This window comes from Martes martes (assembly GCF_963455335.1).
Source record: "Martes martes genome assembly, chromosome: 8".
In the NCBI taxonomy this organism is placed as follows: Eukaryota; Metazoa; Chordata; class Mammalia; order Carnivora; family Mustelidae; genus Martes; species Martes martes.
The window spans coordinates 71,441,274-71,459,712 of NC_137895.1; the positions used below are offsets into that span (position 1 = coordinate 71,441,274).

The window sequence follows — 18,439 nt, forward strand, 5'->3', positions numbered from 1 at the left end:
GGTTGCTCCCACTAGTCAGGGAATCAAATGATTCTCAGATCCCAAACACCATTCTGTCTTGGGTAATGTCAGATTCACTTCCCATAAGGAAGGAGCATCTCAGAAGAGCTCAGTGGGAATGGTATATGGATATAGGAGTACCCTATCATGTACTCATCCATATACCATATAGTCCCCACTGGCTGTGGCCCTGGGGATTATAGTGTATCCATAACTATATTGCTGTCCTGCTCTTAGAACTAACAATAGGAGCTTCCAAAAGTGGCAGCTCTTAGTGCTGAATGGTTTGAATTATAGGTTTCTCTCCTTGTTTTTTTCTGTCTTGCTTTTTTTTTTAAAGATTTTATATAAATTCAAGTTGGTTAATATATAGTATATTATTAGTTTCAGAGGTAGAATTTAGTAATTCATCACTTGCATATAATACCCAGTGCTTATTACATCAAGTATCCTTCTTAATGCCCATTACCTAATTACCTCATTCACCCACCCACCTCCCCTCCAGTGTCTCTTATGGTTTGCCTCTCTCTCTTTTTATCTTACTTTATTTTTCCTTCCTTCCCCTATGTTCATCAGTTTTGTTTCTTAAACTCCACATATGAGTGAAATCATACAGTATTTGTCTTTCTCTGATTGATTTATTTCTCTTAACATAATACCCTCTAGTTCCAACCATGTCATTGCAAATGGCAAGATTTCATTCTTTTTGATGGCTGAGTAATATTCCATTGTATATATCTGTCTGTCTGTCTCTCTGTCTATCTATCTATCCACTACATCTTCTTTACCAGTTCATTAGTTGGTGGACATCTGGGCATATTTTGGCTATTGTGGACATGGCTGCTATAAGGCTTCTCTTCTTGTTAAAGCAAAGTGAATTTTCTGGTTTACTGATAAAAGTTACCAAATTGAGAATGAAGTACAATCTAAAAGTTTGCCCCATTTGATCACTGGCTTGTAAAACCTTGGCTAAAGACGCAAAGGTAAGTTTTAATAATGGGTCAAAATCGAGGGTGGTGTATGCATAGTACTGCAAGAACTTGACCTTGCCAAGGTCTTGATGTATAGTCGCTAATGCTTTATGGAGAATTCAATTATAGAAATACCTGTAGGAATTCCATTGGTGAAGTGGGCAATGGAGATGCCAACCAGAAAGGCCCAGCTGATGGCTCACCAGGGGACCAGAATATAGAGGTTGTCCTTGTCCAGCTCCTGAAATAACTGCCTGGTTATTCAAACTGTGCAGCATGAAGATGCTCATGTTATGAAATATTGGGTAGAAAAATGACAAACTCGTTGCTTCCTGCTGAAGCTTCTAATAGGGTAAAAGATTGTATAAATGTCAATAAGAGAAGAACCACCTGAAGATGGGTAAGTCTCTGAAGAGCCAGCATTTAGCCGGCAAGTGAATATATGGGCGTCTCACTAGTAGTCCCAGCTGGTTTCAAATGGGTCCTGCTTGGAGTAGACGTGTAATCTACTTTGGCTGGTGCTCACCCAGTGACCTAAACAGTGGCTGAGAATACCATTTATGGGTATGGAGTACCAGGTTATACATTAATTGGTTCCCTAGATTTCACTGGATCAAGGCATGCATTTAGCGACTGGCAATGTACAGAAATGGACTATAGAGATTAATAATGAATGGACGTATCATTGACTATATACAAAGTAAACGTTTGGTTGAGATCTGGGATGAGCAATTAAAACACCTATTAGTAATCTGGGGGATGGTATGACAGGAAAAGATGCCTGACTAACTTTGATGAATGTATCTTTCATATGACTACATGGGTAGTAAAGGGGAGATACTTTTTGGACAGGTTTCTGGAATGTGGAATTGGGACAAAAGGAGTGGGCCTCAATGCAATCACAACAATCCTGCATTCTTCCTATCTCACAAAATTTTTCTTTATTTTTCTGTATCCAGATTTGCTGTCTGGGACTGCCCTTGTGTGTCTGGAAGAAAGAGATAGTATTCAGAACACTATTTTAATTTCTCTGAATTTGACTCAGTGCTGTCTCACTGGTTAGTGGTAGAAATTCTCTCATCATTCTTAACCTTTCTTAGCCTAGTCCTGTTTTCCTGGGCAAACTCTGGCAAGGCTGTGCCTACTGCCTGTGCTGTGTTTGGGCACAGCTTCCTACCCAGGAAGGCTGAAACAAGGTAATAAATGGAAACTGTGGGAAAGGAGTATATAACCGGGTAATGATGGGCATCATCACTTTTTGAGAGAACACGTTAGAACCAGAGAATCCAGAAGTGGTGTTGAATCATAGGCAATGCTAGGCAAGGCCCCCAGATTTGTTTTCTCCTGAAAAAGAGAACTAGATTAAAGGCCATACTACAAGAGTCACCCAAAGAATGTACTTGGGAAATTTAGAGAAAAGATATTAATCAGCATCTCATGATGACTCATTTGAATAAGAGCAGTTTGCAATTGCCATTATGGGTAATGTTACATCGGTTGTGTTTATTGTACCCGTTCTTTTGCAGTTTCTAGAGAAGACCTATCATTGAATGGGTGCATACATTGCAGATTTGACATCTGTAGCTTAATTGGTGCCTTGGTGAGCTGAGTTGACAGCATGTTAAGGCAATTGGGCATGATAGGAGATAATTTGAGGCATCACTGCCTTTCTTGTGTGTCAGGGTCTCCTTTGCTCTTTTGACAATACCAGGTGTGAACACAAATAGAGTGCTTTACAAGTTTGTTTTGATGGAATCAGGATGATGCCCCAAAAGGTGAATATTGGCTTGGTAAGATTATCATATATCACTGATAGTTCATTACTGGAACCTCAAGAAGAAAAATTGCACACAGTGGCGACATTTGTTGTGCCTTAAATAATACTGGCCAAGACATACTAAGAGGGACTTGTGGGTTTTGGGAGGTGGACTTGGCATGTGAAGACAAGTGGAGATAGCTCTTGTGGAGGCTTATCATCAGGATAGGAAAGACCTATTAATTCAGATGAGGATAAGTAGTGGGACCACTGCAGGCTTGACAGTTGATCTGAAAATATGATGCAGCAATATGAGAATGGGCTTATTTATTACTAAATTGATGGAGGATCAGGCTTGCTAACATCTCTGTGGGAAGGCATGAACCTTGACACATTGCTTGCAGTAGCATCTGATATACTTAAAAAGGCAGTGGCCAGGAGTAATGGAAGCTCAGTCCGGAAGAGTCCATTTGTGGGAAAACTATGGCCAACCTGAACTGGCAAGATGTCACTAGGAAGTGTGATCTTTATTTTGGTTCCATCAAACCCACAGTGCCACCGGTTTCAAAAGGTATTTATATTCCCCATAACTGGCTGGGTTTTGACAAATTAAAGATCATTGCTTACTATACAGAATAGCCTAAATCTTCTGAATCAGAATCTGCATTTTAAGAGACACTTGCCCCCCCATGAATCACAAGTACATCAAAATTTGAGAAACACTGAAATAGGTTTTCTCTATCCTACTCATATTGTAGGATTTCCTCTATTTCTTTCAGTAGATTTGAAAGAGTCATTAGGAACCTTACCCAGTTCTCATATTTTCCAAATATATTGTCCTGAGTAAGAGAGATTTTTCAAATGCCATATACTTACCTAGAACTGCTAAGCTATGTTTTTGTTGCTCCATTTGTACCCAGACATTTCTATCAGTGTGTGGTAGGGTGTTTGTCTTAGTAGATATAATAGGAGTTACATCTAAATCCCCATTCTGGCATCTTTGACCTTACCTTCCCCAATCTCATTGGTATTTTACAACTTATATTAGAGTTTTCCTGCAAAACAGAACCAGTAGTGTGATACATACACACACACACACACACACACACACACACATCATGAGGAATTGGCTCAAATCATTATGGAAGCTGAGAAGTCTACCATCTGCAGGCTGGGGAGTTGGGAAACTCAGTGGTATAATTCCAGTCAAGCCTAAAGTCTTGAGAATGAAGGGAGGTGACGGTATAAATTCCAGTCCAAGGGCAGGAGAAGACCAATGTTTCAGCTTAAGCAGGCATACAGGAAGAAAAGGGGCAAATTTCTTCTTCCTCTGTTTTTTGTTCTGTTCAGGCTCCAGGTAGATTGCTGATACCTACCCACATGGGGGAGGGTTATTTACTGAGTCCACTGATTGAAATGCTAATCTCATCCTGAAACACCATCACAGACACACCCACAAATCACGTTTAATCTGGGCACCCTGTGATGCAGTCAGACTGACAAATAAAATGAACCATTACACACCTAAAGAAATTTTTTCTTTGTTTCTTGTCCTTACTATTTTAATACTCTGATTACAAGTCTAGGTGGTATCTGTATAACTATAGAATTCTATAACTGGAAAGAACTTCAACACTCTCAAGCATAATTGTTTGATTTTAGAAGAGAGAAACCTGTGGCCCGGAAAGATGAGGTGACTTTGTGGTCACTGTGGGTAGAATTTGGTATGGTGTCCATGATGACATTTGGAAAGAAATGAGTATATTATGCCAGATAAAGTGGGCACTTAGTCTCCACCATGCCCCATAAAATAGATTAGTTTATGAAATGCACAAAGAGTTTATTTGAAGATGACCCTGTTCAAATAATTTGTTTGACTGTGACCCTGCTTCTGTATATTCTTACTGACAAGAACAAAGATATTTGGGTATGGAAGAGCAGGGAACTTCTTTGTTTTAGGCTATGAGTTTGGGAATACAGACTTGTGTTGATAATTTTTTTTTCATGTTCCATGGGCACTCTGTATAATGTTAAAGTCTGTTTCATGCTACACTAGTAGGAATCATGGGTAGGCATAGTCACCAATACAGCTTTATCTCCACTAATACAGCTTTATCTCCGGAGCTAAAAAGGGTGAAGACTGCAAACGCTGTGTGAATAGAGACCGTCTGTCTTGTTTCATAGCTTCATTTTTATACCCACCACAGTGGTGTGGCTATCACAGATGGTCTTTTTTTTTTTTTTCTTTGTATTTGCTTGGTGCCGGCTCTTAAGTAGTTTAGAATCTAGTGAAAAGGCAAATCATGTAAATCTAAGAGGCAGATAAGAAAAAAGGTGAACATTCAAGCCAGCTTGCAAGAGCTCTTGGTGCAGTGCTACATGAAGTTTGTGGATACGGGCATAAAATCACAAGGGGAAAGATGATTGGCTTGGAATGCTGTGGAGGAAAAATAAACATGAAAAGGATAGGATTTTGAAGTTGGGCAGGATCTGGAGAGGCAGAGGCAGTGACAGAATTTCAAACTGATGAGGGAGCAGAAGGCAAGCGGAGGACAAGCATGAACTGATGCCCCACAACCTCCCTGGCAACTCCCCCACCCCCACTCCTGGACAGGTTATGTGGGACATTCCTTGATATCTTAATACTTTGCTAAAGGGAAAAACAAACTTAGCTTGATAATTGCAAGGCCTCCAGTATCCGGAGGGTCTTCTTTAACATAAGAAAGTCCTTTTGCACACCTCCCTCTTTACCTCCCCTAACCCCATTGTATATAATCAGTTGCTCTTTAGTACCCCAGTGCAGCTTTCTGCTCATGGGAGCTGTTCCCTTGCTTTAATAAATCCACCTTTTTACACCAAAGATGTCTTAAGAATTCCTTCTTGGCCTTCAGCTCCCGACCTCACCTACATTCAAAAACTACATCAAAACGAAGGGACTTAACATGAACAAAGCAAGCACAAGAAAGGGGACACAGAGTAGTAGAATGACTTAGGCAACAGATGTATGTAACCAGGAGTTCTTTTTTGACTGCGGATGATGCAATTAAAAGTTTCTCTGGGGGCGCCTGGGTGGCTCAGTGGGTTAAAGCCTCTGCCTTCGGCTCGGGTCGTGATCCCAGGGTCCTGGGATGGAGCCCCTTGTCGGGCTCTCTGCTCCGTGGGGAGCCTGCTTCCCTCCCTCTCTCTCTGCCTGCCTCTGCCTACTTGCGATCACTGTCTGTCAGATAAATAAATAAAATCTTAAAAAAAAAAGTTTCTTTGGCTAACATTTCCGTGGTACACGAGATGGATGAGTGAGACGATTGCAGAAAAAGGGAATGATAGGGGACAAAAAAAAAAAAAAAATCACAAGCAGAATTAACATGGTAACAGGATAGGAAATTGGATCCTGAAGACACACAAAGAAAAAATTGGCAGACTTTAGTACTAATTAGATGTTATAAATTCACTAATGCATCGTTATCTACCTACAAGCTGGGATTTTCTTAAAGATGAATATTTATGATGCATAACTTTATTTATTCATTTTTAAAAGATTTTATTTATTTATTTGACAAGACAAAGAGCGGAAGAAGGGAAGCAGCAAAGGGAGAGCAAGAAGCAGGCTCCCTGATGAGCAGGGAGACTGATGTGGGGCTCCATCCCAGGACTCTGAAATCATGACCTGAGATTTCCACCTGAGTGGAAGGCAGACTCTTAACTGACTGAGTGACCTAGGCACCCCTATTATGCATAAATTTAATAATTATTCTTTTCAGGGTAAAAATGTTAACCCACTTTTACCAAGCAATCTCTGAATGTATATGGGAAGTATAATACCTCAAGTCTCTTCAGTTCGGTTGCTTAGGCTTACACCTAAACCATTTTTTAAAAAGTTTGTTAAAGTGTTTCTAGGCAGACTTTGAATAAGGACAAAATGATGTAAATTGTTTGACTTCTACATGCTTCAAATTGCTCCTTTGAAAAATGGGAATAGTAGTATGTAGTAAATCAGAGAACTGTTGTGAGGATTAAATGAGTGAAAATGTGTTTAAGTGCCATATTTAGTATCTCAGTAAATGTTAGATCCCCTTTTCCTATTCTTTCTCCACCTTATATTTAACGCATCTGAAATACCTTGTTTTGAAATCATGGAAACTGTTGCTGTATACCAATATGACCATTTCTCTTCAAAATTATATTTTTATTTTATTTTGGGGCGGGGCAGAGGGAGAGAGAGAATCTCAAGCAGGTTCCACCTGCCCAACATGTTTTCCTGACGCAGGGCTCGATTTCACAACCCTGAGATCATGACATGAGCTGCTATCAGGAGTCAGTCTTAACCAACTGAGACTCCCAGGTGTCCCTAAAACTGCATTTTTGAAATGATTTCATATCAACACAATCCGGCCACGAGCAGCCCTCCTTGAATCAACCCAAAATACATTCCAGTTGAATGGAGATACATTCTTTTTTCTTTTTTCTTCTTTCCTTTTTTTTTTTTTTAAAGATTTATTTATTTGAGAGAGAGCATGAATGAGTGCAGGGAGGGGCAGAGGGAGAGAGAGGCTTTGGCAGACTCCTCATAGAGCTCAGAGCCCCCGACAGGGGTCTCTGCTCAGTCTCACCACCTGAGATCTCAACCTAGAGATCAAGAACCTGAGATCTACCTGAGCCAAAACTAAGGGTCGGATGCTTAACCGACTGCGCCACCCAGGGGCCCCGAAGGGAGATACAGTCTTACGCACCATTGACCATGTCTTTATTCAATACTTTATTCCTTTGCCTTCAGTGATACTCTTTGGATTTTCATTCCACCTCTTGGGCCAAGCCTCTTCCAACTCTTTTACATACTCGTTCTCTGCTATCTGCCCCCTGTAGCTGGGTAATCATAGCTCATTCCTATGCATTGTTCTCTCCTTCCTGTTTTTCTCCACTAAGCAATTTCATCTTTGTCACCATTTGTGACTTCCAAATAAATACCATGCCCAAATCTCTCCAGTGCGTTTTAGATACAGATAGATCCCTGTCTAGATGATAACTCTATCTGGATACCTCAGAGGCATCTTAAATCTACACATCTGAAACAAAACTCAGGTCCGCAGACCCAAATTGCTCTGCTTCTAGTGTTCGCTGTCTTTTTAAAATTAATTAATTAATTATTTTTAAAGATTTTGTTTTTTATTTGGCAGACAGAGATCACAAGTAGGCAGAAAGGCAGGCAGAGAGAGAGAGAGGAGGAAGCAGGCTCCTTGCCGAGCAGAGAACCCGACTCGGGTCTCCATCCCAGGACCCTGAGACCAGTACCCGAGCCAAAGGCAGAGGCCTTAACCCACTGAGCCACCCAGGTGCCCCTGCTGTTTTTAATAGCATCTTTTGTTATTAGTCAGAACCTACGATTTACCCTCAACATCCACATTTCCCTTCTGTCCTTTTTTTTTTTTTTTTAAAGATTTTATTTATTTATCTGACAGACAGAGATTACAAGCAGGCAGAGAGGCAGGCAGAGAGACAGAGGGGGAAGCAGGCTCCCCAACGAGCAAGGAGCCTGATGCAGGGCTCAATCCCAGGACCCTGGGATCATGACTGGAGCCGAAGGCAGAGGCTTTAACCCACTGAGCCACCCAGTCGTCCCCCTCCTGTCTTTTTCAAATTAATCTCCAACTCCTGTATTTTATCCCCTTAATGTTTCTTTAATCGACTTTATTTCCTTAATCTCTACTGCAAGCATCCCACACTTAATGATCTTTCTGAATAGACTTTGGCTCCCCCAATTTTCTTTCTTTTTAAAATTTGTTTTTCATTTTATAGATTGAATAAACAGATTTCAAAAAGTCAGGTCATAGCTTAAAACAGTAAGTAAATAAACAGATACATAAAAAGTTCTCCCTGCTCCATCTTCTGTTCCCCATTCCACAGAGAGAGTCACTTTCAGTTCTTTCTGTTTTTTCTTTTGGTAGTTACCCCATAATTCTAAATAATGTGCTTATGTTGCCTTTTCTGGATCTTTAAAGATTTTATTTATTTATCTGACAGAGAGAACACAAGCAGGAAGAGCAGCAGGCAGAGACAGGGGGAAGCAGGCTCCCCGCTGAGCGGGGAGCCCAATTCGGGGCTTGATCTCAGGACCCTGGGGTCATGACCTGAACTTAAGGCAGATGCTGAACTGACTGAGCCACCCAGGTTCCCCTACCTTATCTTGATCTTTTAAAAAAAATTGTGTATTTTATTCTTTCTAAGGGAAATGAAGATTTTGCTATCTTATACCCTCATCTTAATCCACCCTTACTCAATATCATTTATCCATTTTTAATTAAATTAGCATCTATTATTATTTTATTAAGAATACGGATTTTAATGTATAAAATGTTTCATTTATTTTTTTAAAAAAGGTTTTATTTCTTTATTTGAGAGAGAGAGAGAGAGAGAGAGAGAGAGAAGTGGGGGGAGGGGCAGAAGGAAAGGGAGAGAGATCATCTTAAGCAGACTCCACAGAGCACGTAACCTGAGCTGAAATTAGGAGTTGGATGCTTAACCACCTGAGCCACCCAAGTGCCCCAAAATGTTTCTTTTCCTGTACAGTGTTTTGTTTTATTTGGAGTTTGTTATTGTCTCAGTTTTATATTGATTTACTCTTCTATACACTTACTAGTACTGCATTCCAACCTAACACAAGTGTCTATTCTCAACACACTCAAACATTCTGGATACAATATCTGTTCTTCCAATCCATAAGCATGAAATGTTTTTCCATTTTCTTCAGTTTCTTTCATATGTGTTCTATAGTTTCCAGTGTTCAAATCTTTCACCTCTTTGGTTAGGTTTATTCCTATGTGTTTCAAGAGTTTTTGGTGCAGTTGTAAATGGGATCCATTCCTTGATTTCTCTTCCAGCTGCTTCATTATTAGTGTATAAAAATGCAGCAGGTTTCTGGATATTAATTTTGTATCCTGTGACTTTGCTGAATTCCTGTATCAGTTCTAGGAATTTTTTGGTGGAATCTTCAGATTTTCTTTTTGAGTTTCATATGTCATCTAAGAAGAGTGAAAGGTTTACTGCTTCCTTGACAATTTGGATGCCTTTTATTTCTTTTTGTTTGATTGCTGAGGCTAGGACTTCCAGTGCTGTGTTGAACAACAGTGGTCAAAGTGGACATCCATGTCATATTCCTGACTGTAGGGAATATTTCAATATCATTTATCCATTGAAATGTAGTTTTTCATTTACTTGTTTTATTTATTTATTTAATTTATTTTTTATCATTTAACCATTGAAATGTAGTTTTCCTCCCATTGAGGATGATATTATCAGCTATTATTACTTTAAATATTTTTTCTTTTCACTTCTCTCTTTCTTTTCTTTCTGATATTCCAGTTACATGTATATTACCTTTTGAAATTGTCCCATACTTTAATTTGGGGCATTTCTATTGACGTATATTCAAGCATGCTGACATATCCCATCACTAGTGAACTCTTTCAAATGGTTCATTAACATTATAGTGAATTTTTTCTTAGTATTTAAATTTGATTTTTTATTAGAACTTCCATCTCTCTGCTTATTAACAGTCTGTTCTTACATGCTGTCCACTTTTTTCATTAAAGCCTTTACATCCTAGTCATAGTGACTTTAAATTCCCTGTCTGATAATTCCAACACCTGGATCCTATGTTCTGTGCTGGGTCTGATTCTGACACTTGCTTTGTCTCTTCAGGCTGTTTTTTCCCCTTGTCTTGTAGTATGCCTTACCATTTTTTTTGGTTGAAAGCCAGATGTGATGTATTTAACAATAGGAAAAGAAATAAGTAGGTCTTAATATGAATTTTTATGCTAATTTGGCTGGGAGTTCATCTGTGTTTTATGTTTGGTGTATCTAAAAGTGCTGGAGGCTTCAGATTTCTGTAATGTCATTGGTTTTGTCTTATTGAATTTGGGCTTCCATAAGTACTTATGAAGGTAAGAGAGAGAATCTGTGTCTTTTAACTCATTTAGGTCTAATCTATTGATGTTCTGTTGGAGCCCTCATAGTGTGGTGGTAATATGTGGGAGAGGGAAGGTGTTCTATTTTCTTATGAAATTTCAGTCTTTCAGTGGGGCTTTGTCCCTGGGCAATGCACCTCACAAATATGTCATAGTTTGTTTTTTTCTTTTTCCAGCTTAAGTGAAACAGGAAGGCTATTGGGGGTTGAAGTGAGAGAAGTGGCCTTCCTTCAGGTAGGATAAGGTTATGTTAAGGTTTTTTTCCCTGGAAAGTAGAACTTTGTTATGGAGAATCCTTTGGGCATATTTCACAATGGTTACTGTTTTCTCTGGTTTTCACCCTGAAAACTTGGTGGGGTTCCTGGAGGTAAAACTCATAATAGTATGGAGGCCCACCTGACTCCCGGGAGTTTCTCATCCCTGTGCTAGTTCACCCTCAGCTTCCAGCAATTCCACTTTTACTAACTCCAAACTATTGTTAAGCTTTTCCCACCAATTTATGACTCCAGTATTTCTTGCTCTAGACAAACAGTCCTCAGTTCTGACATGGATTTGCCTGTTTCTCCAGACTGGAGCTGGTAGTTTGCTTTACGACCTCAGTTCTTTGATGAATACAAGAAAAGCTGTTGATTTTCAGCTTGTTCAGCTTTCTTGTAAGGATGGGAGTTACAACTTCCAAGTTATGTCTGAGTTGAAACTGAAAGTAATTAATTGCTCTTTTGACCAGAGGCACAGCTATCTCTCTAAGGATTACCTTTGTCTCTCCTGCATGAGAGCCCTGGATTTCTGGATCCCTAGCTCCCTCTTTTTGGTAAACCTGTTATTTTACTGGAGTATCTCCAGTATCTTCCCAGTGCATGGGAGTGAAGTTCTTCAGACTTTGCATTTAAAAAAAATGTCTTTACAATTATCATATGGTTTCACTCATATGTGGAATATAAGAAATGGCACAGAGGATCATAGGGGAAGGGAGGGAAGACTGAATGGGAAGAAATCAGAGAGGATGACAAAGTGTGAGAGACTCCTATTAATCATAGGAAACAAACTGAGGGTTGTTGGAGGGAGAAGGGTGGAGAGAGGGGGTAACTGGGTGATGGGATTAAGGAAGGTGGGTGATGTGATGAGCACTAGGTGTTACATACAACTAATGAATCATTGAATGCTATTATCAAAAACTAATGATGTGCTATATGTTGGCTAATTGAACTTAAATAAATAAAAACATTTTTAAAAAAGTATTTTACCTTTATATTTGAGTCATACTTGGGCTGGGTATAGAATTCAGGTTTGGGAAGAATTTTCGCTAAACATTTTGATGGCCTAACCCTATTTTCTTCTAGTTTCCAATGTTGCTTTTCATGAGGCCTAACATCATTAGGTGTGTGTGTGTGTGTGTTTAAAAAAAACTTTCACAATTTGTTTTTCTAAAATCTCACCACTATATACTTTGTTAGTGGCCTTTTAAATTCATTTTATTGAGTCCTTAGTGGACTCTTTAATTTTAGGATTTTTTTTTTTTAAGTATGACTTTGAAAATTTTCCCCTTTCTGTCTTTTTCTGCTATTGGATTCCTTTTAATTGGATGTTTGTTTTTCTGTTTGAGTCTATAATTTATTATCTTTAAAAAACCCTCTTTTATCTTACTCACCTACTTTCTGGGATACTTCTTCAATTTTGTATTTCGACTCTTCCATGAATTGTGTATTTGTGTGTTTACCATATTTTTAATTTTAAAGGACTTTATTTTTGGTTATCTGAGTATTCCTTTTGTTCTTCATGGATTGTCTCTTAATTCTGTGAAAGTATTAATTACAGCTTTTATTGAAGATTCCTTCTGTTTTCTGCATTATTTTTCCCCCTTCTGGGTTTTCTTGTGCGTGTTTCTTATTTATTTTGTCTCTCTGGTCATGTTGGAGATTCCCTTCAAATGTCTGGAGATCCTGGCTGTCTACTCATGTCTAAGAATGAAGCTCAGAAAAGAGGGGAGAAGTTCTGTGAATAGAGCTTATCTAGTGGTGGGCTTCCTCAAAGGGTGTTGGTCAGGGATATTGCTGTCTGATTGGAAAGCTGCACATATCAGAATTCGTAGGTCTCCTTACTGGTGCTGTTCAGTTTCTCTAGAGAGGTAACCTTGTGTTTTAAGCTAATTTGGAGAACAAGATCGAGAGGCTTCACTGCTCTTTTTAAAGACCTTCTAACAAATCTCTTATTTGGTTTCATCTATCACTTCTGCCTCAGGAGTACTAGGTGCCTCTAACTTCTAAGCCTTTCAAGATTACTATATAGTAAATTAGCTTGATTCTTGTTAACTTTTGTCTATACTCCCCCATTCTGTGCCAACACACACACACACACACACACCAAGGCTCAGAGATTTCTATATTATTTTCTTCTCTTTTTTTTAAAAAAGATTTTATTTATTTATTTATTTATTTATTTGACAGAGAGAGAGAGAGAGAACACACAAGTAGAGGGAGCAGCGGGCCGAGGGAGAGGGAAAAGCAGGCTCCCCTCTAAGCAGGGAGCCCTATGTGGGGCTCGATCCCAGGACCCTGAGATCATGACCTGAGCCGAAGGCACATGCTTAACCAAATAAGCCACCCAGGGGCCTCATTTTACTTAGTCTTTTAATGAAAGATTTCTATGTGACTATTAATATTTGTCTTCACACCCATTAGCATCCAAGCTGCCTTGTAAATTGTGTCCCATTTACTGTGATCATCTTTCTACATCTTGTTCTCTCTTGACTTCTCAATGAGAGTTTCTCTTTTTCCTCTTTTCTCCATGGCTTCAATTCTGTAGTGGTTTTGTCCCTTATACTGGCTTCTGCTACAATGCTGATGTCACAAAAGTGTCCCCCATCAAGTTTACTTATGGCATAAAATAGCTTTGCACATTATGTTTACTGGTTCAGTAAACAAATGTTTATAGAATTTTAAAAGTTGTTTAGTTCCTGAGCAAAAACCCTATTGTGTACTCAGATGCAGGCATAGAAAATAATACCTAAGCTACCTTCTAAAAGTTGTTTGGATCAAAAGCCCAGGCTTACCATTTGATATACAAGACCAAATATTCCTATTGCCCAGTTGCTATGACAAAATTACATATGAAAAATGCCAACAAAACAACACAACCCATCTGAGTGTCTTATTTGTTGGAGTCAGCAAATACTATAGACATTCAGAGCAGGAGGTCAAAGGGAATAGGAGGAAAACCCACAAACATTTACTGAATTCCTATCCTGTGACCCCTGTATTTTAGGTGGATTTGGGAATATATTGAAGGGGGAATTTCTAGACACTTGGGTTGGCCTTTAGTGATGCATTGGATTTGTATGGAGGGAGAAAAAAAATACATCCCATGCAAGATGAAGGTGGGCCCCAAAATACAGTGCCAAAATGATGACTGTGTGACTTGGAAAGGTGAGGGCAAGGCCTGTCTAGATTTGATGTGCATCCTAAGGAGAAGCAGGGAATGAGGTTGGATTGTAGGGTGAGGCAAGAGCCAAAAAAAGTAAAAGAACCTTAGTTTTCAGAAGAAGGAAAAACAGCACATTGAATTTGAGAAGTCTCTCAATATAAGATACGACTTTGATGCATTTTTATGATGTTATATGTGGATACATTTACATAGCCCCTTCAAAAACTGCAGTGTCTTATTTTCGTTTGATGGTTTGTTTATTTGCTATTTGCTCTGCAAGTATCTCTTTTACTTGGGGAAGAAAAGGGAAATTGGAATGGTTTTTGTTCTATTTATATTGTGGGGAAAAGGATGGCAGGTGATTTATCCACAGCTCTGGCAACTATGGGAAAGATCCCTGGCCTTTCCACAACAGAAGAGGGTGGGTTGTTTACTTTGCAGGACTTCAGGTGATCTTCATTTCAAACATCTTTACTAGGCTCCACTATGCTAAGATATAACTTTGGAATTTCACAGTTCCTGTCTCTAAGGATTTACCTAAATAGGAGAGATTTCTGGGGCATGCCTGGTCATGGAGTGCAGTGGGTCATTCTCCTAAGAGGCCTTAGCAGTGTTGGAGTATTGAGACTATGGTGGTCCTTCCAGTCATTTTTGGTAAATAACTTTCCATCAAGTTCTCAAGTTTCACCTGTCAGTGCAGAAAGATGCTGGAGAAAGATACCAGGCCTCTTAGTCCGCAGAGATTGCGCTGGGACGCTGCAGACTGGTCAGCTGAGCAGATGGAGCTATGGCCCTGGATTTTGGTTTCGTGATGACTAAGCTAACCCGGTTAGTAGGCTGCTGGGTTTCTTTGTCCCTGCACACTTTCTGCTTGATGAGATGCTTAAGCACATGGAATAGGCAACCGCTAGGAGGTACCCGAGCTTTGCGTCGACCGCGGGGCGAGCAGAAATGGCTAACTGTGGGTCCCTCAGTTCCGCGGGTACAGGCTGGTGGCGCTTTTCCAAGGTCGGGGTTGCGATTAGCTTGTGTGTGGAGCGAGGAAGAGGTCTAAGAACAAACGGCCCTTTAATTGAAAGGGCGGAGGAGGTGAACGCGCCTCCAAGCCATTATCTCGTCCGGAGGTCTGCAAGCTTGGGCACCAGCTGGCTGCACATCTGGATGCAGCGGCGCCTTTCCCCGCAGGGCGGAGTCGAAGCGGACGATCCCGGTGTGCACGCACCTCCTCGTGCGCGCGCGTGCGGGTCCGTGAGCATCCGAGTGTGTGTATCTGTGTGCGCGTGCGCGCTCACGAGTGTCGGCTGGAGCCGCGGCTCCGGGATCGGGTAATGGGGGTGGGGGCCCAGGAAGGAATAAATCTCCGCTGGTCTCCTCGCGCTTTATTGCGGGTTAATAACCAACCAGTTATAGAGAGACGCGGGTGACGGCGGCAGGGTGACAGTCCCGGCACGCCGGTTGCGTGTGGAAGGCTCAGGTTATCAAGCCGGTCTCTGCCACACTCCAATATATACAACCATTGGGGGTGGGAGGTTATTTTTTATTGTTTGCCTCTATCTCCAGAGAACAAGGGCGGGAGGGAGAGGCGCGCGCTCCAGGCGAGCGTCGCGGATCTGAACGGGTCGAAGGAGGCAAATTTGCGGGTGGGGGAGGGCGGGGGAGACCTTGATTTCCACCAATCCCCGGGCGTTTGTCTGCGAAGTCCGGGGCGCAGCGGAAGGCTGCGGCGCGCCGCTGAATTAACTGATGAGAGCGAGTTCTTTTCTTCTCCGGGAGGGGTGGGGAGCGAGGGTCCTGGCTGGCAAGGAGGAGAAGCCCGGGGCAGGATAGCGGTCCCGGGCCGCTGTGGAAATTTCCAAGGACTTGGCGCGGCGCGGAGAGCGCGTCTGGGGGTGCCTGGCGGTGCAGCAGCGCGGGAGGCGGGGAGAGGCGGCGAAGGGCGCAGGAGCATCTCTCGGAAGGGGACGCCGCGGACCAGTTGTCTGGGAGGGAGCTGAGCCTCTCCCCGGACCGCGCGGAGGGCGACAGTGATGCTGCAGAACCGGCGGGAGCGACTCACCGCGGCCGCTCTCTGCGCTCTCGGAGACCCCAGCGCCTGCTCTCTGCAGGGGAAGCGACCATGACCAGAGCCCGTGACTTGCCCCCCGGCCACTTCCCCTAGAAAGAAACCCTTGAAAAAGTTGCATTAAAAAAAAAAATCCTTGCGCTGACCTTTGGGGCCGTAGGGGCTGAAGAAACGTGCGTGCGAGTGCAAACAAGAAAGCGAAAGGTGTGTGTGCATGGGGGGCCGGCGGTGGGGGGACCCTCCGCTGCCGCTCTGCCTAACGCTGTGCTGAGGCCGCCCCCCGGGACCCGGGGCTGTGATGAGCCCCTGCAGGCGGGCCCGGCGACACACGTCCAGAGGGGCCATGGCAGTCCTGGCGTGGAAGTTCCCGCGGACCCGGCTACCGGTGGGAGCCAGTGCCCTTTGCGTCGTGGTCCTCTGTTGGCTCTACATCTTCCCGGTCTACCGGCTACCCAACGAGAAGGAGATCGTGCAAGGGGTGCTGCAACAGGGCACGGCGTGGAGAAGGAACCAGACGGCGGCGAGAGTCTTCAGGTACTCCTCCCCTCGCGGCTCCTCCCAGCTCGTGTCCTTTACTCCCGGTGCGCCGAGGACAGGGTCACTGGCTAGGACCGCCTTGCAGAGACATCTCTTTCTTGCAGTGCTTCTTGTCCTACTTCCTTTCTCTGACATTTCTAAACCTGAAGACTTTAGTCGGGGGTCCTTCCCCACCCCTTACACCAAGAGATGTGCACACACCTGCTTTTACCCACCTAAAGCCTGTAAGCATTTCTTCCCCAGCCTGAGTTATAGTCCGTGATTCGTTAATTATCGGTGGGAAGGAGAATTCAGGCTAACTTTGTCCTTTTCACATAATGAGAATTTATCTCTTGGGCTCTGCAGATGTTTGAAGCTATAGAGAACTAGAAGAAGGTCAGAGGCATCTTCCTGAGGTTAGGTGAGTGGTTGGTAACATAAATCACTAATGACGGAGTGATGGGCAAATCTTGGGCAGGAAAAACATGGACACCTAGCTAGGATCCCGCTGCTTTGTGCAGTGTGCCCATGACAAAACATAGAGCACTTACTGGTCCCCTCAGAGCCGGGTAATGTGTGATTTTTATTGAAGACTCAACAACTTTCCAATAACAGATATTATTCCCATCTTACCAACCACAAACTGAGCCTCCAGAAGGAGGAGTTATTTCCCTGAGGTCATGACATGCCCCTCTGAAGTGTGGGAGCTGACACTGTCATCACGTAAAGCTCTACAGCTCCCAGCTCTTTTTTTTTTTTTTTTTGCTTAGACTGTGGATGCCTTCTGGAGGATGGGAGATGGGCTTTAGGTAGAGACTTGAAATCAGAAAACAAACCAAAAAAACTCAAGTCAGGTTGGATATTCGAATGCTTAGGATAGCTCAGAGATTGTAGTTTCCTTTCCTTTCCGGGAATTTCAGCTTAAGTGTCTAAAAATAAGTTCTTGGCAGCAGGGGTTGTGTAGTTAGACTGGAGGGAATGCAGTGCTGCTTCCCCTTCCTCTCCACTTTCCTGGGCATGTTCAGGGGGACACACAGGGGCTTCCACGAGGGCCAAGTGCCCTTTCCCCCTTCAGTCCCTGAGGCTAAAGATGCTGCCTGCCGTTGGCCCTTCCTGAGATTGTAGTGCTTTCCTTTGCTCTGCTAGGATCTTTCCAAGCAGTATATAGGGGCAGCTGATAGCCAGCCTAAACATTTTCACTACTGTTGGTTATAGATGTTCAGATGTATAGATGTTCATCTGTAAATTTCAAAAAACTTTTTAAACATATGGTTTCCTTCTCCTCCTTGGGCCTGCTTTTGGGAAGCTGGTCAAAGAGATAATACCAGTTCTTTCAGGGGAGAGCAGATGAATTCTTTGAACTGGGAGGGGAGACTTTCCTTCTCTCTTTTTCTTTAGAATTCAGCTGTCATTAAGTGTAAAAATAATCCTATACCCCTTAAAAGCATATAAGGGCTAATTTTCTCGCCTTCACAGTATTGATTGTTGGACTCAAAAGCACTCAAAAGGCATAGCGCCCAGCAATTCTTTTCTCTAAAGGCAGAAAGCACTTTTATCCCAAGTAATATAAGGAAATGAGTTAAGAACTTCCCTTTGGTTTATGATCAAAGAGTCCATTTTTTTTGTATAGGAGGAGGTCTAAGGAAGTTCCTTAAGTCCTTTACGCTCTAAAGTTCCTTTAGAGCGTAAATTTCTTTTGCAGGACATAATCAAGTGGAAAATGCTTCATATTCTGAGAAACACAGGCTGATCATTT

At 42.1% G+C, this 18,439-nt stretch overlaps 1 protein-coding gene across 1 annotated transcript in view; it reads left to right on the forward strand.

The window, feature by feature from the left end:
• Positions 1-15,830: 15,830 nt before the first annotated feature.
• The window catches only part of ST8SIA1 (ST8 alpha-N-acetyl-neuraminide alpha-2,8-sialyltransferase 1), a gene marked incomplete at both ends in the record, with an annotated part of 137,914 nt that continues 135,305 nt past the window's right edge, over positions 15,831-18,439 (forward strand). Inside the window, one exon of the mRNA XM_080809949.1 lies at positions 15,831-16,701. Within this exon, the coding sequence (XP_080666075.1) occupies positions 16,466-16,701 (236 nt within the window). The remainder of the gene's footprint in view (positions 16,702-18,439) is intronic.